The 23,244-nt window shown below is 45.4% G+C and overlaps 2 protein-coding genes across 3 annotated transcripts in view; both read left to right on the top strand.

The window, feature by feature from the left end:
* The window catches only part of LOC134815807 (cytoplasmic FMR1-interacting protein 2-like), a 45,574-nt gene extending 23,280 nt beyond the window's left edge, over positions 1 to 22,294 (top strand). For both annotated transcript variants that reach the window (XM_063824397.1, XM_063824396.1), the window contains 2 exons: positions 18,388 to 18,535; positions 21,146 to 22,294. In XM_063824397.1, the coding sequence (XP_063680467.1) occupies positions 18,388 to 18,535; positions 21,146 to 21,307 (310 nt within the window). In that variant the 3' untranslated portion in view covers positions 21,308 to 22,294. The remainder of the gene's footprint in view (positions 1 to 18,387; positions 18,536 to 21,145) is intronic.
* LOC134814714 (uncharacterized) overlaps positions 1 to 23,244 on the top strand; it is a 75,960-nt gene that overhangs the window by 23,588 nt on the left and 29,128 nt on the right. The gene's annotated exons all lie outside the window — the stretch shown is intronic.

Raw genomic sequence — 23,244 nt, 5'->3', positions numbered from 1 at the left:
ATTTCCAATGTTTAAGTTGTGATTTTTGAATCATTTTGGCACCAATAACAATTTCAGATAAGACATTTTATTCCTTACATGCATTATAGTCACCATATCAATTTTGGCGTCTTTGTGAATAGTACTTTTCAGATTATCTAGTGTTGATTCATCTTGCATTTCTAATTGTGTGATTTTTGAATCATTGGCACACAAATAACGATAACTCCTGTGATATAAGCACTACAGACTCCGTGATTTCAGGATCATGAAATTTAATCGAATTTCTAAAGGTATAGATAGATATATCAACCAACAAAGAGCAATGACCATTTTTAAAACTCATTTAAAAAAAATCAATCTCTAGTGCCACCTTTTTTTGAACGTGTCCACTTGGAATCTATCTGGTATGGTAGAAGGACACATGTACTAACATTTCCAGCCACTTAGACTTGCAAAATACTCCCCTGGTTCATGGAATGAATGAAATGAACACAAAATGAACATTTTCCTAGAATCCCCTGAATTGGGCTAAAACCAATTGGAATCGGTCGGTTTTGATACCAGGAGTGTCCCTGAGAAGTTTGGTGTGCCTAGCATGTTCAAAAAGGGCTCTGGGGCAATGTTTCTATTTTATTTCAGAGTAGTTGAGATGGTGGAAACAATTGACACAAATTTAGAAACATGCTTTTTAGCGGTAATTATGCCTGGACTGGCATGGAATCGATATGGTATGGTAGAGGGGCATATTGTTTACTAACATGTTCAGCAACTCAGAAGTTTTTTTCTTTGAAATTTAATACTCCACCGAAGGGATAGGGTGCGTCAAGAATCATCCAGTTTCACATCGAAAGCACTATTTTCACACATCAAATTGTGACATTTTTTGTTCAACTTTAAAAAAACCTTTTTAGTGCAAAATGATCCCCTGGTTTATGAAATGAACAAAAATGAACTTTACCATAAAATCGCCTAAACTGAGTTGAAGGCGATCAGAAACGATTGGTATCGATACCAGGAGTGTCCTTGAAAAGTTTGGTGGCCCTAGCGTCCTCAGAAAAGGCTTTGTGGGCAATGTTCCATTTTGGTTTCAGAGAAGTTGGGATTCTGGAACAGAATTGAGACAAATTTGGAACAGGCTTTTTGGGCAGTAATTATGCCTTGGCTGACTTAAAATCGATCTGGTATGGTGGAGGGGTATATTAACTACATTTTTGGGTATTTTCAAATTAAAGATTTCAAAGCCAGATTTTCGGCTTAAGTTGGCTGGGACATGCCCAAATTGTATATGCTTTGATCGTGATCGGGTTTTCAAAAATAAACGATTTACCTTTCGCATATGATGGACTTTTCCCGAAGAAGGTGGGTATTTTATCCTTGTAGTTTTCCAGAGAAGGACGTAGTCTTTTCCACATCTCTGTCATCAGTGAAGTCCTCTCGATTAAACGGTACCTTTTTGGCACTCCTGAGATAATTGACTGTCTTATACACAATAGTTTTACCGTTTACAACATTTGCAGTAATATTTATTACCGAATTTAATTAGAATTTAACCCATACATTTTAAACACATGAACTGCTGTATCAGTAACCATCAAAATAGAGACAAACCTATGAATTTGATGTTTATCTTGTTAAGTGGGAGGTTAACCTCTTCTTGACACAAAATACCCAGTCGTCTCCTGAGATCTCCGACATGACAGAGGAAGCTACTGTCGAGTTCGATATTACAGCTAACCTAAGATAGTCAAACTGAGTGGGATCAATTTTAAGCATTACAAATCAGCAGTTATCAAGCAAATGTGATGAAAGAGCCATTATTGAAATGTAAGGCAGATCTAGAGCTAGGAATGTGTTTCGGGGCATCAAAGAATAAGTATCTGTGTACTGTTCTTTACCATACCATTTAAACGATTTAATACATGGAAGTATCACAATAATATACTTTTTCAAAAACATAAACACATTTAAAAAAAGGCTCGAATGGGTTATCGATATTTCCATATAATGCAGGATTGAAATAATCTGTTTAGGAGTAATACGTTCAAATTCGATCCTGATCTACAAAAGTGTAACATGATAGCAAAATCCGCTGTGCTTTTCTATACTAGAACAAGTTTTAGTAGTCTCCAGCACATCACAGCTTAAAGGCAGTAACACTAAATCGATTACATTAAATAACCTCTCAAGATCATTTAGTAATATCTGTATTTCAATGTGCAACGAAACAGCTTCTATACTACTTTACTACTTCTATACTACTTTACTATCAACTAGATATACGGTTTGAGCATTGAAGCTCTATGCTGTGAGCAGCAACGAAAAGAGATGGGATTGCAATATATCGACTCACTTGTGAAAATAATGATTAAATCTCAAATCTCACTTGTTCAGAACAATTACGATTTCTAACTGCGCGGCGTAGTGTGTACTTTGAAATCCAAATAAAAATTATTTTTGATCAAAATATTGGAAAACAAAATTACAACATGATTCAAATCTTGTGTAAAAAAATGTGATAAACAATATGCTGTTAAAAACTTTCGTGAAAAATTTTAAAAAGCATGATTTCCACCCGATTATGTGAAGTTATCATTTTTATGACTTTTACAGGTTATAATTTTTGTCAAGAGCTTAGCCATTTGTCAAAATTTAGGTCATGGTATCATGTTATGTGACGATACAATGAGATTATAATCCGTTGATGTATAATATCTTGGAGTTTATCAGGGGATAAAATTATTTGTAGGTTTATAAACTACCAAAACGCGCGCTGGGTTGGACTCGTTGTATAATAATAATGTATAACTATCAATACATGATACACGATAACGTAAAACTATATAAATCGATAACATATAAGATCAAATAAACCATATGGTACCAAGTTACATTAATTGATGAAATCTTTCCATGTTTTAGAATGAAAATCCATATTACACAAATATTCCTAGCTTTAAGTATGACACACATTATTACATGATAACGAATTGATTTAACGCGCATATGCAAAATATATTGTAATTGTATAAGAATCGACCTTGTTTTTTAAAGATTAGTCATTTAAAGTATCGATGAGAAAATCCCTGTACAAATAGCTTCTACTTATAATCCGATAATTTATGTTGTATGATGCAATGAAAATACTCATACCGCGCGCGCAGCTTGAACTACGACATACGCAAGCGTTCAGTTGCAAATTATAAGGTCTACCGAAGTTTGTAGGGCGCGAAAAATTTTTATGTTGACGTGCTCGCGCATTCTGAGTAGTCAGCTCGCGTTGGGTAAGTCACAATAACAGTTGTGACCGGGTTCCCTGCAAAGTTGGCTACCATCGTCCTCCTGTCATGTGAGTATACACTAGTCAATGAGTTGAATACTGTCTTTTTGTCCAAGACAATACCAACCCCACCAGCAGCCGCCCCATTGCTGGTTCTCCATGCCGAAGTTGTTATGAGGTGAGAGCTTCCAAGATCTTGATACTCGATTTCAGTGCTATGTACTACCCGATGCTCCTGAATGCCCAAAATATGTACGCCACTATCCCTCATGCATACACCCAGCTCATCCCTCTTGTATTGTTCTCTTATTGTTCGTACATTAAGAGTTCCTACAAGAATTTCCTTCTGGCCACGTAGTAGTAGGGTACCAGCCTTTGAAAGAGTTGGAGCAGGAGATTTGGGTGTGACCCGCCGGTCGAGAGATTAAGGTGTGTGCCCGAGGTAAATACCCCACACACCATGTGTTGAGTCTACGGCGGCGCCCGGCCAATAGGCAGGTCACAAATTGTTTTGCCAGACTTGTATAACCGCATCATAGTACTCAAGCGAACAACCACCCCCCTGTTCGCTAGGGCCGTTACTGCAGAAAGCCTCACGTCTAGAACAATTGATCATTTGTCGCTCCTGATCCTAGAGCATCCTTGTCTCGTTACTTGTCACATGCACTTTTTCTAAAGAGGAACTGTATAGTGATATACAGAAAGAAAATCTGTAGTAGATTTTCAAAGGCGACTGATAATATTGCGGACGCCACACCAACAATATGACAACCATACCATAATCCAACATTCCCATGCACCTTTATAGTTTAGAGTGCTTAGCACTATCCCAACTGCCAATATATTGCCAAAACGTTTTTGTCCAACAGAAATGCCAACTATAGTTATAGTGTTATACACTGTGCCTCAAATTATTTGATCAAAGCCGAGGATGTGTGGGATGGTAGGCCGGTATATGTAGTGTAGTGCTGACACCTAACTAGGACTGAGTGCAGTAGGACGGTAGAATGCAAGTGTGGAAGTGAGGATGTGGGATGGTAGGCCGGTATATGTAGTGTAGTGCTGACACCTAACTAGGACTGAGTGCAGTAGGACGGTAGAATGCAAGTGTGGAAGTGAGGATGTGGGATGGTAGGCCGGTATATGTAGTGTAGTGCTGACACCTAACTAGGACTGAGTGCAGTAGGACGGTAGAATGCAAGTGTGGAAGTGAGGATGTGGGATGGTAGGCCGGTATATGTAGTGTAGTGCTGACACCTAACTAGGACTGAGTGCAGTAGGACGGTAGAATGCAAGTGTGGAAGATTGCATTAATATCGATTAATATACCTGTAATAAAGCACCCTACGTATGCCAATTTTAACGTGCACTATCTTGATATTGTTGGGGCAGGGAAAGTTAATTTTGTCACATTTTCAGTGTCATTGACAAATTAATCTAAAATTGTTAAAATTGAGCTCCACTATCGTCGAAAACGCTATTATTTTTATTTACCAATATCCTCAAACTCAAATGAACGTGTCCATATCACATAAGGGACGGGAGCTCTTGCTAAAGGGGGTTGTCGTATCTAAGGATGTTAGGATGTGAGACGTACGTGCCAAAGGCATGTGTTTTTAGGTATATAATTCAAGGACAAAAGGAAATCGCGACACGTGCGGAATCGCGATTTTTCCCATTCTCCGCGCCAAATCGCGATTTTTGACGTTTGCAGCGACAAATCGCGATTTTCTCAGATCCTCGCGACAGATTGCGATCATTTGTGCGAGAAGATGAACAATCAACAAAGGCAAAGATGAGGAAATAAAATAATGTGTAATGCGTGTTAGGCATAAGGTAAGTTAGGCATAAGGTTAGTAAGGAGTTAATTTGTTAAGTGAAATTGAATCATGAGATTTGGAACAATGAGAACATTGATCAATTTTTAAGACAATATATACGGACAACATCTCATGAGGGTAAAGGAAATATTTCTATGAACGTAGTGCATAGTGATTAGGAGTGTCAGCTTTATACTCGGACGACGAGCCCTCGGTCCCCAAAAAAGATAATCTTTAATATTATAGTTAAGACTAGTAGTACAATTTGTGTAAAGGAACTAATGGTCAGTCTATAAAACACATGAAAAGCAGTGTGCTCCATACCCCTTAATCTCTAGCCCTGTTATAAAAACACGTGATTCGATCACGTGATGTTATCTCATTGTAAACAGGGTTTATTTGTTTCATTACGTGTAGTATGGTAAAGTTATGGTAAAGTATTAACACAATTTAACTAATAATATTATGTGAACAGAGTTGACATGTGAACTCCACTCTGTATCTAGCCCATTTCTAGGTCAATTAAATTCTACTGATGGATCACATCCTTAATTATACGTCACTAATTGGTGACATGATCTGATCTCCGTGGGACCCCGAATAATGAGGGGGCCTGGCCGTCGTGCAGCCGTAAAGTGGGTGTCATGTGATCCGCCGTACCGTCCAACCTTTTTGGAAAGTACCGCCGTACCGTCTTCCGCTGTACCGTCCTCCGCCGGACTGTACACCGCCGCAGTGACTTCCGCCGCAGTGACCGGTTCCCCTATCGGGCGCCTATCGGGCGCCTTGCCATGGCCAATACTACATCACAGTGTTGTTGCCAAGTTACAGCTGTGCACTGCTAGTGCTATGTTAGACTCTGGAGACTGGAGGTGTCAGTAAGTCAGTACTACAACTAGTACACATACATTTATGTGTGACAAGCAATGCATTCTTATTTTCAATATACAAGTAAAATCAGTCCAAATATTGATCGTGTCACGTACCTTCAAGTTGTAAACCGGTCAAACACAATGTGATGTAGTATTGGCCATGGCAAGGCGCCCGATAGGCGTCTGATAGGCGCCCAATAGGCGCCCGATAGGCCATGGTCTACGCTCGAATGACCATAATTTAATTGTCTCCGTATCCTAGATTTAAATTTTTGTCCCAAAATCAGGAGATGGAATCAGGTACTTTAAAGAAATCAGTCTGGAATCAGTTGACACAGCTCCATATTCAACTTTAACAACTTTTAACGTGAATTCTTTAAAAAACTAAAATTACTAAAGAAACTAGAATTAAAAAACTAAATACACATGCGAACTCGATCTCTACACTACTAGTATTTTCTACACAATAGCTGCGTTTAAAGTGGATTAGTAATTAGTATGCAAACGTATTTGCAATTTCTTTGAAAAAGGCAACTCAATGACTTTTCATAAAGCACCTGTTAAATAACGATAATGATTGAGCATAATTTAAAACTGACCACACTCTTGCAGAGTGCACTTGTCAAAGCTACTACTACTACTAAGCAGGAAACTGTTTTAAAATTCTACTCATCGCCCGACAAGTACGCCTGTGTGATTGACTAAAGCCGCCGTTCAACAAATGGAGAGATGAAAGTTAACTGCATTAATTTGATAAAACGTGTTTAAAATATGTATCTAGCTACTGAAACATAAAAACCATAAAACATGTCACGTACAAGCGCATTACTGGGTGAATAGTAAAAGCCACGGGTGCCCTTTTGTGTATTGTAATACAATTTCTATCCGAATACAATACGTCCACCAATACAATAACAAGTAGAAGCTTGCTACCCTGAATTTGCTGCTGGAGTGCGCAAATGTACTCCTAGGAATTAAGTATAGGCAAATTAAACGAATACCTGGATAATCCAAATACATTGTAACCTAGGTCTAGGTACAACTACAACTGTTGGAGCACGGCTTCCGTGTTGATTGCTTCATTGTTAAACTAGAATTTCGTTACACTTACAGCACGTACGGTCAATACCTGCGCACAGTTGTCGCCGGCCCGTTAAGGGGGGGGGGGGGTCACCCCGTTAAGTTGCTATGGTCATTATCTTAGTAAAGTTATTTTGCGCGATATTCTGGATTAAGTGACTGTTGGTGCGCGGCGCTAGACTGGTCAAGTGGCGGGGGTTGCGTCCCGACTATGCTGCAGGGAAATCTGTACCGAAAGGACCGTGGCCGCACCGCAAAAGAAAAGGAGATCGGCCCCTCGATCCTAGCTTGCTAGGTTCGCCATTGTTGTGTTGTTGTTAGGCTACCATACTAGTAGTAATATATGGTATACACTATACAGTATACATTTACAATAATACTGTCACCATAGTCGGTAGTACACCAGTCACCCGCCATTATGTACTGTGTAGGCTGTAGCGACTAGCGTGTGCAAATAGGGTTGCATAGAAATAAAAATGGTTTTCATAATCAGTATGGAATATGATATGAAACGCAAGGATCAGTAAATTGAGCCGCCATCCACATAAGAAATACGGCTGCATTTTGTATTCCTACAATATTGTAGTTGTTCCTGTACCATTGGCGTTACTCATCAGTGTAGATAACAAGGCATCCAAGCCTGATCAAGCTGTATGCGCCATCTTACGAATTTGATTTACAAATTGACACAGGATTTACAAAATCAGGCGAAATTCGAAGATAACAGTTTTTCAAGTTCTGTATTTAACTTACTATAAGTAGCTTACCTAGGGCCTGTCGTGATATCAAACACGCTCACAGGCTTACACGTCTCGTGTACCCTAAGATTTGGTTTTCGATCGGACACTCAAAACAACGATAGAGGAGCGGTCTACACGCTAACAGGCGCCGGACAAGTCAATCTAGGCAAAATCGCGGTGAATTTGCGGCGAAATATAATGTATTTGCAGAGCTAAGTTAGATGTCATAAATTCGTTAACTAGCTTGTTAGCTTGCAAAATAGGGAGCAACAGGCTCGTCAGGCAAAACAATAGCATCTATATTAATAATCTTAAGTGTTAAGATCTAAACAGACTCTTCTTCGTGATGTTGTTACACGAATAGGGTAATGCAAATTACTAGTTGGTTTGTGTGTAGATAGTATTAGTAGGTCTGTGCGGCTTCTAGTGATAATAGAAAATTATTATAATTATTACGTACGGGTAAACCGCCCCTAAAACGTCACCTGTTTTTTGGGCCCAGATTGCCGAGTTAGGGCTAAATTTACAGGGTTCTGAAGTGTCTAGGAATAATATTTAAACCTTTTTCTAGCCTGCCAGGAAGATTTGGAGATTTGAAAATAAAATCAGGTACAATTTTTTTGACGTTGAAATGGAGTCACTTTTAAAACACCACCCCTAAAATGTCAACTCTATATGTGTGATAATTACAAAATGTACAGGAGGCCTGATTTATCTTTTGTCACTAGTACTATTTGTTTTGTCTTATTAAAACATTAAGCTACTTGAAAACATTCACTCACTAAAGGAAGTACCTCAAAACCGTAATCACCCCCTAAAATGTCACGTGCACCACCCCTAAAACGTCAGCTAAAACAGGTTGTGTAGCACTCAGAATGTTGCTCAATTATTAATTTTAATCACTTCTGGGACAAATATAACCTATTTCTGAGAGGTGTCGACCAGAATTTCTCTCTCTGTTGAAAAAAAATGGTGGAATTTAGTCAATTTACTTTTTGTGACATTTTGGGGACTTTTTTTTGAATACCCAGAACTTACGGCAAAACAGTAACTCAGTCAACAAAATTTACACCTGTAGTTAGATTATCTAGTTATAAACTAACAATTGGCACAAAAGAAATGGATTCAATGTGATTTTAACCTAGTGCAAATTGCATGTTTTAATTGCATTTTTTGGGATTTTTAACATCATCCTGCATTTTGGCAATTTTAGTGACCTGTAGTTAACTAAGCCAACCCAGTAATCGATCTGACCTTCTCTATAGACTAGATTTGACTGCTTTTAGCAAGATTGAATGTCAAAAACTACGGTTTTGGTACTTACTAGTTTATGGTAAACCTATGATATGCCCCCTAAAATATAATTTTTTTCTCCCCTAAAATGTCAAATTTGTATTTTGTTCGCATGGTGTGCGATAATAGCTCTTGTTTTGGCACTTGTTAATTATTAACATCAACTATTAACGAAATGTGAGTATGCATTGCATCTTAGGAAAAGCCTGAGTAATTTGATCAGGTTAAAATGACATTTTAGGGGGGATAATTAGACATTTTAGGGGATGTTTATTGCGATTAATAAAATAAAACTAATTCCTTGAGCTGCCAAAGCTTTCCAATATTACCATTAGATGCTAAACATGATGTTGAATAGGCTGGTACCTCCATTTTATGGTGCTTGTAGTCTCAAAGCCAGAATCTGATAAAATTACATTTTAGGGGGCGGCCAGGTGACATTTTAGGGAAGGGTAGTAATATTGAGTAATGTATAACTTTCCATATCTCCAGTCATATGTACAAAGTTGCTAAAATATGTAAATATCACTATCCTAGACCAAAACCGAGTTAATATTAATGAATTCCAGAGTTATAAAATTGTGCGCTTTTTTTCAAAAGTAAAAAATTCGTACAAAGTGAAAAAAAATGCCCTTATGGCATCATTTAGATTCAATTTCAGGATGTGGCAGGGTTTGAATGATATTTTTTTTATGTTTAGGAGTTACAAATGATTAGGTAAGATACTTTCTAAGAAGATGGGATCCAATCAATCAAGAGTGGCGTTTTAGGGGTGGGTGACATTTTAGGGGCGGTTTACCCGTAAGAATTATTATAAAAGTTATGTTTATATGGAAACAAGGAGAGTAAGTTTACATATTGAGGCACTTTTCTGGAAACTACTTTTGTTCATGTTCATGCTTCCCTGAGCATTATGAGCCGGAAATACTTTTTCGGTCCGTACAGCTACATTCGGAAGGCTGTGGATGTGATTAGTTCCTTATAATTATAAAGAACGTGATGTTTGGCCCTTGGATTTAAAGGAGAATGCGCAAATTTGGTCCTCAGAGAACTGGAATAATCGCAATTTTTCGCGAAGACCTGTTTGTCTCGGCAAACGTCAAAAGTCGCGATTTGTCGCAGGGAATGGGAAAAATCGCGATTCTGCACGTGCCGCGATTTCCTTTTGTCCTTGCCGCTCTTGTCTCTTGATTACTTATGATGCAATGATCAGGAACACATGACGTATCATCACGGCCATTATTGGTCACTTGAAATCGACCCGTTATTGTTTAGAATGCAATGTATAGGTGTGATGGTTGTTTCTGCGTATTTGTTACCTGTTACTAATTAATCAACAGGATCATAATGTTGATTGTATCGATTAAACATGGATTTTAAGGCATGAGGAAGCATTGTTGAGCTCTGAAACAGAGTTTAATCGATTTCTCGTGCAATTTTAGTTCAGTAATGTTCATCAAAATAAGTTTATAACAATGTTGATATTTTGGTAAATTTCTACCTTTCTGTCAGAAAATAAATGTACGGTTTCTATAATAGGGGGTAATTAGATATAAACTACAGTACAGCTGTACTTACACCCACATTCACAAGCATGCAAGCTCACTTGGTCCAATGAGCGGGAAACGGAGAACAAGCTCTGGTGACGTCACAGTCACGTGACCTCAGGCTCATAATCACGTGACCTCAGACCCAATCAATTGGGTTCTGGCCTGGTCAGCCCCCTGTCACCCGATCTTGAGGTGACGTACGACACCTCGTTAACCCAATCAATGTCTGGAAGGCTGCAAATTTTCACATGCCTAACTCACAAGGGTCTTACGGAGTTGTGCGAGATGACGATACATAGAGGCCGCAGAATTATGAGGACTACCAGATCCTGGTGGAACCTAAGCGATTCATGATATCATGACAGGCCCTATAGCTTACCTTGGACTGGTTGAACTTGTTGAACCACCGCGAACACTTGTACCTCCGCTACATTCATCTCATTAGGTGTATTGTCCACATCAGTCTGTCTGATATCCATTGCTGCAGCTCCTCTGCAGTCCACATAGTACGTCTCATCCTTACTCTCCAGCTCTTCACTTTCACTTTCACTTTCACTTTCACTTTCACTTTCAAGACCAACCACTATACCACACGCACTGTTTAACGTGCCTGCAGTTCCTAAAGCTTCTACTTTGGTGTCTGCCCCTGCACCGGACATGAGATCAAACCAATCTGTTGACCATTTTAACAATCCCAACTAGGGCTACCTCATTGAAACTAACTTCAATCCAGGGGTTTTCGGTTGTGGTGGAGCGGAAGAAGGTCTCTGTTTTCTTGTCGTGCACCAGTTCAGCTGTTTTACCGTCATTTTCATTGAGAGCCCTTGCACCGTGTATTGGTAGTTCGTTTTGTAGTTGGTCAATAGGTACACTTCGAGTACATGGATCTGAACAGAACAGAGCGGTGTTATTGTGTATCTATACCTTGTTAATGTTTTATATATATTATAATAGAGATAGATTTACTGTATTCCCAACTCGAGAACCCCTGATTTACGAGGCATTGTTTTATCTCTGTAACTATTGTCATTGAGCCTCCTTGATTGCCTCGACTATACTTATCACTTTATCAGCGTGTTTAAATATTTATCGTGAATTTAAGAAACTTACCTAAAGTGTATATCACGACTTCCCCTAGGTTGAAGTAGTCATTGCTCTGCACGGAAATTCTTATCGCAGTTCCAGAGTTCCAGTTGCACCACAGTCCAACCAGAACGTTTCCTTCTTCGCATCTGACAGTTCCACACCATTTTATCTGGTCCTCCCCAGGGACAAAAGGAAATCGCGGCATGTACGGAGTCGCGATTTTTCCCATTATTTGCGACAAATTTTATGTATAGTTTAATGTATAGTCTGTTAAAATTCGCGGTATCGCGATTTTTGGCCAAAATAAATCCAACAGTCGATCTAATCAACGGGGTATAGATACACAATAACAAGGTATAGATACACAATAAAACTCTTCAGATCCATCTACTCGAAGTGTACCTCTTGACCGACAACAACGGGAAAAATAATCCTTTTGTCCCTGGTTCTCCCGGTAATTAGATGAACTGTTGCTCCGTTTATCCGCTCTCTGATTACTCTCCTAGCCGCCTCACCCCTCTCCTAGCCGCCTCACCCCTCTCCTAGTCGCATCACCTCTCTCCTAGCCGCCTCACCCCTATCCTAGCCGCATCACCCCTCTCCTAGCCACCTCACCCCTCTCCTATCCACCTCACCCCTCTCCTAGCCGCATCACCCCTCTCCTAGCCGCATTACCCCTCTCCTAGCCGCCTCACCCGTCTCCTAGCCGCCTCACCCCTCTCCTAGCCGCCTAACCCCTCTCCTAGCCGCCTCAACCCTCTCCTAGCCGCCTCAACCATCCCCTAGCCGCCTCACCCCTCTCCTAGTCGACTCACCCCTCTCATAGCCGCCTCATTCCTCTCCTAGTCGCCTCACCCCTCTCCTAGCCACCTCACCCGTCTCCTAGCCGTCTCACCCCTCTCCTAGCCGCCTCACCCCTCTCCTAGCCGCCTCAACCCTCTCCTAGCCGCCTCACCCCTCTACTAGCCGCCTCACCCCTCTCCTAGTCGCCTCAACCCTCTCCTAACCACCTCACCCCTCTCCTAGCCGCCTCACCCCTCTTCTAGCTGCCTCACCCCATCCTAGCCGCCTCACCCCTCTCCTAGCCGCGTCACCCCTCTCCTAACCGCCTCACCCGTCTCCTAGCCGCCTCACCATTCTTCTAGCCGCCTCACCCCATCCTAGCCGCCTCACCCTTCTCCTAGTCGCATCACCCCTCTACTAGTCGCCTCACCTCTCTCCTAGCCGCCACACCTCTCTCCTAGCCGCCTCACCCCTCTCCTAGTGGACTCACCCTTCTCCTAGCCGCCTCACCCCTCTCCTAGTCGCATCACCCCTCTCCTAGTCGCATCACCCCTCTCCTAACCGCCTCACCCCTCTCCTAGTCGCCTCACCCCTCTCCTAGCCACCTAACCCCTCTCCTAGTCGCATCACCCCTCTCCTAGCCGCCTCACCCATCTCCTAGTCGCCTCAACCCTCTCCTAGTCGCCTCACCCCTCTCCTAGTCGCCTCACCCCTCTCCTAGCCGCCTCACCCCTCTCCTAACCGCCTCACCCCTCTCCTAGTCGCATCACCCCTCTCCTAGTCGCCTCACCCCTCTCCTAGTGGCCTCACCCCTCTCCTAGTCGCCTCACCCCTCTCCTAGCCGCCTCACCCCTCTCCTAACCGCCTCACCCCTCTCCTAACCGCCTCATCCCTCTCCTAGTCGCATCACCCCTCTCCTAGTCGCCTCACCCCTCTCCTAGTGGCCTCACCCCTCTCCTAGTCGCATCACCCCTCTCCTAGTCGCCTAATCCCACTCCTAGCTGCCTCACCCCTCTTCTAGCCGCCTCAACCCTCTCCTAGCCGCCTCACCCCTCTCCTAGTCGCATCACCCTTCTCCTAGTCGCCTAATCCCTCTCCTAGTCGCCTCAACCCTCTCCTAGTCGCCTCACCCCTCTCCTAGCCGCCTCACTCCTCTCCTAGCCGCCTCACCCCTCTCCTAACCGCCTCACCCCTCTCCAAGTCGCATCACCCCTCTCCTAGTCGCCTCACCCCTCTCCTAGCCGCATCACCCCTCTCCTAGTCGCCTAATCCCTCTCCTAGCCGCCTCACCCATCTCCTAGTCGCCTAATCCCTCTCCTAACCGCCTCACCCCTCTCCTAGTCGCATCTCCCCTCTCCTAGCCGCCTCACCCCTCTCCTAGCCGCCTCACCCCTCTCCTAACCGCCTCACCCCTCTCCTAGTCGCATCTCCCCTCTCCTAGTCGCCTCACCTCTCTCCTAGCCGCCTCACCCCTCTCATAGTCGCATCACCCCTCTCCTAGTCGCCTCAACCCTCTCCTAACCACCTCACCCCTCTCCTAGTCTCCTCACCCTTCTCCTAGCCGCCTCACCCCTCTCCTAGTCGCATCACCTCTCTCCTAGCCGACTCACCCCTCTCCTAACCACCTCACCCCTCTCCTAGTCTCCTCACCCCTCTCCTAGCCGCCTCAACCCTCTCCTAGTCGCATCACCCTATCCTAGCCGACTCACCCCTCTTCTAGACGCCTCAACCCTCTCCTAGTCGCCTCATCCCTCTCTTAGCCGCCTCACCCCTCTCCTAGTCGCCTCAACCCTCTCCTAGTCGCCTCAACCCTCTCCTAGTCGCCTCACCCCTCTCCTAGCCGCCTCACCCCTCTCCTAGTCGCCTCAACCCTCTCCTAGCCGACTCACCCCTCTCCTAACCGCCTCACCCCTCTCCTAGTCGCCTCAACCCTCTCCTAGTCGCCTCACCCCTCTCCTAGCCGCCTCACCCCTCTCCTAGTCGCCTCAACCCTCTCCTAGTCGCCTCAACCCCCTCCTAACCGCCTCAACCCTCTCCTAGTCGCCTCAACCCTCTCCTAGTCGCCTCAACTCTCTCCTAGCCGACTCACCCCTCTCCTAGCCGACTCACCCCTCTCCTAGCCGCCTCACCCCTCTCCTAGCCGCCTCACCCCTCTCCTAGTCGCCTCAACCCTCTCCTAGTCGCATCACCCCTCTACTAGTCGCCTCACCTCTCTCCTAGCCGCCTCACCCCTCTCCTAGCCGCCTCACCCCTCTCCTTGTCGCCTCAACCCTCTCCTAGTCGCCTCACCCCTCTCCTAGCCGCCTCACCCCTCTCCTAACCGCCTCACCCCTCTCCTAGTCGCATCACCCCTCTCCTAGTCGCCTCACCCCTCTCCTAGTGGCCTCACCCCTCTCCTAGTCGCATCACCCCTCTCCTAGTCGCCTAATCCCTCTCCTAGCCGCCTCACCCCTCTCCTAGCCGCCTCACCCCTATCCTAGCCGCCTCACCCCTCTCCTAGCCACCTCACCCCTCTCCTAGTCGCCTCACCCCTCTCCTAGCCACCTCACCCCTCTCCTAGTCGCCTCACCCCTCTCCTAGTCACCTCACCCCTCTCCTAGTCGCCTAATCCCTCTCCTAGCCGCCTCACCCATCTCCTAGCCGCCTCACCCCTCTCCTAGCCGCCTCACCTCTCTCCTAACCGCATCACCCCTCTCCTAGTAGCATCACCCCTCTACTAGTCGCCTAATCCCTCTCCTAGTCGCCTCACCATTCTTCTAGCCGCCTCACCCCATCCTAGCCGCCTCACCCTTCTCCTAGTCGCATCACCCCTCTACTAGTCGCCTCACCTCTCTCCTAGCCGCCACACCTCTCTCCTAGCCGCCTCACCCCTCTCCTAGTGGACTCACCCTTCTCCTAGCCGCCTCACCCCTCTCCTAGTCGCATCACCCCTCTCCTAGTCGCATCACCCCTCTCCTAACCGCCTCACCCCTCTCCTAGTCGCCTCACCCCTCTCCTAGCCACCTAACCCCTCTCCTAGTCGCATCACCCCTCTCCTAGCCGCCTCACCCATCTCCTAGTCGCCTCAACCCTCTCCTAGTCGCCTCACCCCTCTCCTAGTCGCCTCACCCCTCTCCTAGCCGCCTCACCCCTCTCCTAACCGCCTCACCCCTCTCCTAGTCGCATCACCCCTCTCCTAGTCGCCTCACCCCTCTCCTAGTGGCCTCACCCCTCTCCTAGTCGCCTCACCCCTCTCCTAGCCGCCTCACCCCTCTCCTAACCGCCTCACCCCTCTCCTAACCGCCTCATCCCTCTCCTAGTCGCATCACCCCTCTCCTAGTCGCCTCACCCCTCTCCTAGTGGCCTCACCCCTCTCCTAGTCGCATCACCCCTCTCCTAGTCGCCTAATCCCACTCCTAGCTGCCTCACCCCTCTTCTAGCCGCCTCAACCCTCTCCTAGCCGCCTCACCCCTCTCCTAGTCGCATCACCCTTCTCCTAGTCGCCTAATCCCTCTCCTAGTCGCCTCAACCCTCTCCTAGTCGCCTCACCCCTCTCCTAGCCGCCTCACTCCTCTCCTAGCCGCCTCACCCCTCTCCTAACCGCCTCACCCCTCTCCAAGTCGCATCACCCCTCTCCTAGTCGCCTCACCCCTCTCCTAGCCGCATCACCCCTCTCCTAGTCGCCTAATCCCTCTCCTAGCCGCCTCACCCATCTCCTAGTCGCCTAATCCCTCTCCTAACCGCCTCACCCCTCTCCTAGTCGCATCTCCCCTCTCCTAGCCGCCTCACCCCTCTCCTAGCCGCCTCACCCCTCTCCTAACCGCCTCACCCCTCTCCTAGTCGCATCTCCCCTCTCCTAGTCGCCTCACCTCTCTCCTAGCCGCCTCACCCCTCTCATAGTCGCATCACCCCTCTCCTAGTCGCCTCAACCCTCTCCTAACCACCTCACCCCTCTCCTAGTCTCCTCACCCTTCTCCTAGCCGCCTCACCCCTCTCCTAGTCGCATCACCTCTCTCCTAGCCGACTCACCCCTCTCCTAACCACCTCACCCCTCTCCTAGTCTCCTCACCCCTCTCCTAGCCGCCTCAACCCTCTCCTAGTCGCATCACCCTATCCTAGCCGACTCACCCCTCTCCTAGACGCCTCAACCCTCTCCTAGTCGCCTCATCCCTCTCTTAGCCGCCTCACCCCTCTCCTAGTCGCCTCAACCCTCTCCTAGTCGCCTCAACCCTCTCCTAGTCGCCTCACCCCTCTCCTAGCCGCCTCACCCCTCTCCTAGTCGCCTCAACCCTCTCCTAGCCGACTCACCCCTCTCCTAACCGCCTCACCCCTCTCCTAGTCGCCTCAACCCTCTCCTAGTCGCCTCACCCCTCTCCTAGCCGCCTCACCCCTCTCCTAGTCGCCTCAACCCTCTCCTAGTCGCCTCAACCCCCTCCTAACCGCCTCAACCCTCTCCTAGTCGCCTCAACCCTCTCCTAGTCGCCTCAACTCTCTCCTAGCCGACTCACCCCTCTCCTAGCCGACTCACCCCTCTCCTAGCCGCCTCACCCCTCTCCTAGCCGCCTCACCCCTCTCCTAGTCGCCTCAACCCTCTCCTAGTCGCATCACCCCTCTACTAGTCGCCTCACCTCTCTCCTAGCCGCCTCACCCCTCTCCTAGCCGCCTCACCCCTCTCCTTGTCGCCTCAACCCTCTCCTAGTCGCCTCACCCCTCTCCTAGCCGCCTCACCCCTCTCCTAACCGCCTCACCCCTCTCCTAGTCGCATCACCCCTCTCCTAGTCGCCTCACCCCTCTCCTAGTGGCCTCACCCCTCTCCTAGTCGCATCACCCCTCTCCTAGTCGCCTAATCCCTCTCCTAGCCGCCTCACCCCTCTCCTAGCCGCCTCACCCCTATCCTAGCCGCCTCACCCCTCTCCTAGCCACCTCACCCCTCTCCTAGTCGCCTCACCCCTCTCCTAGCCACCTCACCCCTCTCCTAGTCGCCTCACCCCTCTCCTAGTCACCTCACCCCTCTCCTAGTCGCCTAATCCCTCTCCTAGCCGCCTCACCCATCTCCTAGCCGCCTCACCCCTCTCCTAGCCGCCTCACCTCTCTCCTAACCGCATCACCCCTCTCCTAGTAGCATCACCCCTCTACTAGTCGCCTAATCCCTCTCCTAGTCGCCTCACCTCTCTCCTAGCCGCCTCACCCCTCTCCTAGTCGCATCACCCCTCTTCTAGCCACCTCACCCCTCTCCTAGCCGCCTCACCCCTCTCCTAGCCGCCTCACCCCTCTCCTAGCCGCCTCACCCCTCTCCTAGTCGCCTCAACCCTCTCCTAGTCGCCTCACCCCTCTCCTAGCCGCCTCACCCCTCTCCTAGCCGCCTCACCCCTGGCCCTCTCCTAGCCGCCTCACCCCTCTCCTAGTCGCATCACTAATGGAGCGTTACCATGGTTACTAATGTAGATTGTAGCGTTACTAATGGAGCTTTACCATGGTTACTATTGTAGCGTTACTAATGGAGCGTTATCATGGTTACTAATGGAGTGTTACTAATGGAGCTTTACCATCGTTACTAATGGAGCGTTACTAATGGAGCGTTACCAAGGTTACTAATGGAGCGTTAATAATGGAAAGTTACTAATGGAGCGTTACCACGGTTACTAATGGAGCGTTACTAATGGAGCGTTACCATGGTTACTAATGGAGTGTTACGGACATGTTCGCCTCACCCCTCTCCTAGCCGCCTCACCCCTCTCCTAGGGGGGGGGGGCAACGATTCGCCACAGCATGTCGGCCGTTAGAGAGCTGTTAGAGAGCTGCCCCCCCCCCCCCCCCCCCCCCCCCCCCGATAAAACTGTGTATTTGTCAGGGAGATGTTTGATGAAGGATTACACTCGCCCCCCCCCCCCCCCCCCCCCCCCCCTTAAACTGTGTATTTGTCAGGGAGATGTTTGGAGAAGGATTACACTGGGCTGCCCTGACTATTATCACGATACTGGGACAGCAACACAGGTTCGACTCTCTCGACTTCTCCTATCACCTGCTCAGGGTGTTCGACGAGAAACCTAAAGATGGAATTTCTTGTGGAATTGTAAGTAACCTAAATATGGAATATATTGTGGAATTGTAAGTAACTGAGCTGAATTAACTGTTATGTTCTGTTGATTTGGGTGACTTTAAACGGGCTTTTAGGATGGGTTAGAAACATATTGCAACGGATATCTATAATCTACATCCGGTTCTGGTGTAATAACAGGTCTCTAGCCCCTTGTGACATCCAGTAACACGTGCGCACAAAGATGTGACATCATGTGACATCATGTGACATCATGTGACATCATGTGACATCATGTGACATCATGTGACATCATGTGACATCATGTGACATCATGTGACATCATGTGACATCATGTGACATCATGTGACATCATGTGACATCATGTGACATCATGTGACATCATGTGAAATCATGTGACATCATGTGACATCATGTGAAATCATGTGACATCATGTGACATCATGTGACATCATGTGACATCATGTGACATCATGTGACATCATGTGAAATCATGTGACATCATGTGACATGTGACAGTTAGTGAAATAGTGTACAGTATATGGTGTGTACGCCACTGACTGTAAAATAAGGGAGAGTGTAAAACTCATAGTGACTGCATGCGGAGGTGGGGGCTGCAATCTGCATGCGCAGGGGGTTGGGGACTGCATGCGGAGGTGGGGGACTGCATGCGGAGGTGGGGGCTGCAATCTGCATGCGCAGGGGGTTGGGGACTGCATGCGGAGGTGGGGGACTGCATGCGGAGGTGGGGGGCTGCATGCGGAGGAAGGGGACTGCATGCGGAGGAAGGGGACTGCATGCGGACTGCGGAGGAAGGGGACTGCATGCGGAGGTGGGGGCTGCAATCTGCATGCGTTCTCTTACAATTAATCTTACTCTGCTCCCTAGTATGCTAATAGTTACCCTCGCCTATTTGACTGAGATCACTTTGTTGTGGTAATTTTTGCAGTACCTGCGTTATGGTCACAGTTGCCCACAATTGAAATGCACCCTCTTGAAATGTCCCCTATTGGACGCCAAGTTGATTAGGATTTAGAACTCCTAAGTTTTAACTACACCCTCTCAATCCTTTAAACCTGACCCCATACTCCACTCTTGCACACTTGCTCCTTCGACCGTACCTTACTGGCTCACTGCATTAGGCCCAAACGGCATTTCAAATTTCTTTTTATAGCTTGCTTGCTGTGCATTTCACTTTTTTGCCCTAGCGGCTAGCGCGCGTTCGTGTTCCCGAGCCTGTCCCCTTATTCTCTCAGAACACCTCGGGTACACTTGTTCGTCCAAGTACCTAGTGGTCGACACTTTGACAGTCATCATGCTGTTATGGATTATGGCACAGTTGACATGAAAACTTTCTCTTATCAGTCATTTTCATGTCACCCATCACAACAATTTGAACTTCGATAGTACCTCACATGAATTTATCGAAAATTAACTTTCTTTTACTACGACAATCTTAACTTTGTCACACAGTATCACATTGTGGGGTTCACCCTGAATTTTTTGTGAAAATTGGTTTCGAGATAGCAGTTGACCAACAAACTAGGACCGGTGACCGAACTTTTGAGGGGGTCCCGGACCCCAACCGCCAAACGGTGCCCGCGGGGCAGCCACGCCCATATTTGGTCCAAATCAGGCCCAATTTAGCCAAATACCCTGAACATGCCCAAAACCCAGGTTTAGAGTGCTCTACTTGTATGAATTTTCATCAAGATGGGACAAAAAATGACTGAGTTATGAGCCAAAAACCATATGACCATATTTGGGCATATGCACCAAATTTTATCGATTTTGGCCCATAAATTGGTCAAATATCAATATTTTTGAATGAAACCAACTTTATATGAAAGGTAAGCCTATACTACAGATTCTCTATGATTATCAGCTCAATATATACCTAACTGTGGATTCTGTGTTCAAATAGTTGCAAAAAATGAACAAAATCGCCCATATCTCAGTTCGCGATATTTGCAAAACTGACTTCGCTCAAAACAATAGAACTCAATAGGGTTTCAATATTTTTTCATGAATTTTCAGAATCGACGTAGAATCGCCTCATGACCTTAAGTTTTGTATTAGAATTTTGAGTTAGGTCTTTAAAAAAATTTGGCGGCCAAATTCTGAAATTTGACTGCTATCTCGAAACTAAGTTTCACAAAAAAATCAGGGTGAACCCCCCCCTGATTTCAAAATTATGTTTTTTAAATGCACATCACACACCCCTCATCATCGACACCACTCCATCATATATAGTCACCCCTTCACAACATCATCCCTAGCTGAAGACGATTTACACATGTATTTTGAAAGCTCCTGCTAAAACAAACTTTTCGTATCTACCTTACTCGGGAATATTATGACTGGGATAAAGTGGTGGGTTTTGGAAAATTCCGCCATATTTTTCCCGGTCATTAATTTTCCCAGTCATAAATTAACCCGCTATAATGTTCCCGAATAAGGTAAACTAATAGTAATACATTTTGATGCTTGGTGGGTTTTGGAAAATTCCGCCATATTTTTCCCGGTCATTAATTTTCCCAGTCATAAATTAACCCGCTATAATATTCCCGAGTAAGGTATGTTTTAAACAAATCCCCCTCTTAACCTGATCCCATACTATTGCAGAGTATAAAGAAGCTAGTGGACCGGATCCGACACATCCAGCTGATGAACAACAGGATATTCGGCGTGCTCAACAAGTACAGTTCCAGTGACGGCTCAGTCAGCTCCACAATCCCTATGCAGGAGGTCAAGTACTTCCCTCCACCCATACGTAACATCCAGTGACACGTGCGTGATATGATGTGACACGTGCGCGATACGATTTGACACGTGCGCGATATGATGTGACACGTGCGCGATATGATGTGGCACGTGCGCGACATAACTTGACACATGCGCGATATGTTTTGACACGTGCGCGATATGATTTGACATGTGCGATATGATGTGACATCTAGTGAAATAGTGTAACTGACAGTTTATGGTGTCTGGAGATGCACTTTTTGTAGATCGTGATGTAACAACTCATCTTTCCGATAATGTATTTTTGACTATTTTGCTTTATATTGAAGGTACGTTTCATTGGAGATGATGTACGTGTTTTTTGAGATTTGTTCAAGCATGTTTGTGACTGATGATTAGTGATATAAGATCAAGATTGTGAAAAGAAATAACCTCATAGATCTATTATCCTCTCGTCTTATAGTTATACAATATTAAGCCCTTTTTTTAAACGAATATTCAAATTATTCATGCACTCTTCACTGTTCATTGTTCATGCAGCTTTGTTTTAATCTAAGTAGACTGTAATTTTCATTTAATTCCAAAGCCCTAACTATGTTTTATAATTCAAAAGTTTCAAACACATAACTTGTGGTATCTTTTTTATACTAAATGCGAGAATTGAAGAGGTCATTTATGAACATTTTTTATCTTATTCGATTAGAAATAGAATTGGTACCTAAATACTATAATCATTTGTATTTTAATGGATACTCTTAGCATTTGTAAAGATATTCAAGGAATTTGTCTTCGGTTTGACTTTGAAAATATCTTTGATGCAGCTCTCCGCGATCAAGAAGGTTTTGAACTTTGAGCGTTTCCAAGGTCTGTAAATCCCTTATATGATAGTTTGTACAATTTGAAATGTGTAATTGCAGTGGAATTGGAGCGTTACCATGGTTACTTGCACGGATTGTCTACTTTTCGATATTGATGGTGTTTCATAGAAGCTTGAAATTTGATTTTGGTTATGAATTTGATTATTTTTAATGCAGTGTTTCAATTAGGAATAAAATTAGAGGATAACTGGATTGTTCAGAAGTGACTAGTGAGCTCACAGCTGAGCTGGTAGAACTTTGGACACAGGGGGACTAAAGTGCAGAGAAACTGCTGCTGTCGCGCACGCGCCATTTGCAGCAGTTAGTCAACACTAACAGTTTATTGCAATATGTATGTAATACGGCTTTATGCGTGTCTTTACTGCGCAGCGCACGTCAATCATTCACAGTTCGGCGAGGCCCACCGCCGATCTAGTTGCGACCGCTCCTACTAAATCGCTCGCCCAAATTTTAAGAAAATTCTTGTGAAAAGGCCCTTTGGGTGTGAAATTGATCTGAATCGGTGTATTTTTGGACGCTGATTCCGAATCACCCCACATGACGTAGGGTAAAAATGCTTCCACGGAGAGTTATGGGCAAAAAACCGTTTTGGTCACGTGACAGGCTAGTAAGGCTGATGCAAATGATATTTGGTAATCAGCCGCGAGGGGGGGGGGGGTTTCAAATGCTTACGGTTGATTACGGGGGTCGTTGATTACGTAATCAAAATTTTAATTTTTTACCGATTTTCGAAATACCAATTGGACAATTTTCGTTAATTATGTAATCAAAATTTTCGTTTTTTAAACCAATTTTCGTTTAGTAAGTGGGGGGGGGTTCGGTCTTGATTACGGTTGATTACGGAGGGGGAGGGGGGGGGTAAAAATTGCCAAAATATTGATAACGTAATATGTGAACGACCCCTTAACAATAATAAAACATTATTTTCCAAATACAATTAATTCTTTAATTAATACAGAATTAGCATATCATAATCAAGTTATAGTTATAAATGATCATTTAATAAATACCGGTTAAAGTCAGGTATCACCCTTTAAGTCTCGGTATCATTCGCGTTAAAAAAGTTATGATAATCTAAAGCCCTATAAAAGATGTAATGTT

This window comes from Bolinopsis microptera, chromosome 5, assembly GCF_026151205.1.
Source record: "Bolinopsis microptera isolate Bmic1 chromosome 5, MBARI_Bmic_1.0, whole genome shotgun sequence".
Classification (NCBI taxonomy): Eukaryota; Metazoa; Ctenophora; class Tentaculata; order Lobata; family Bolinopsidae; genus Bolinopsis; species Bolinopsis microptera.
This window is presented reverse-complemented; position numbering and strand designations above follow the sequence as displayed.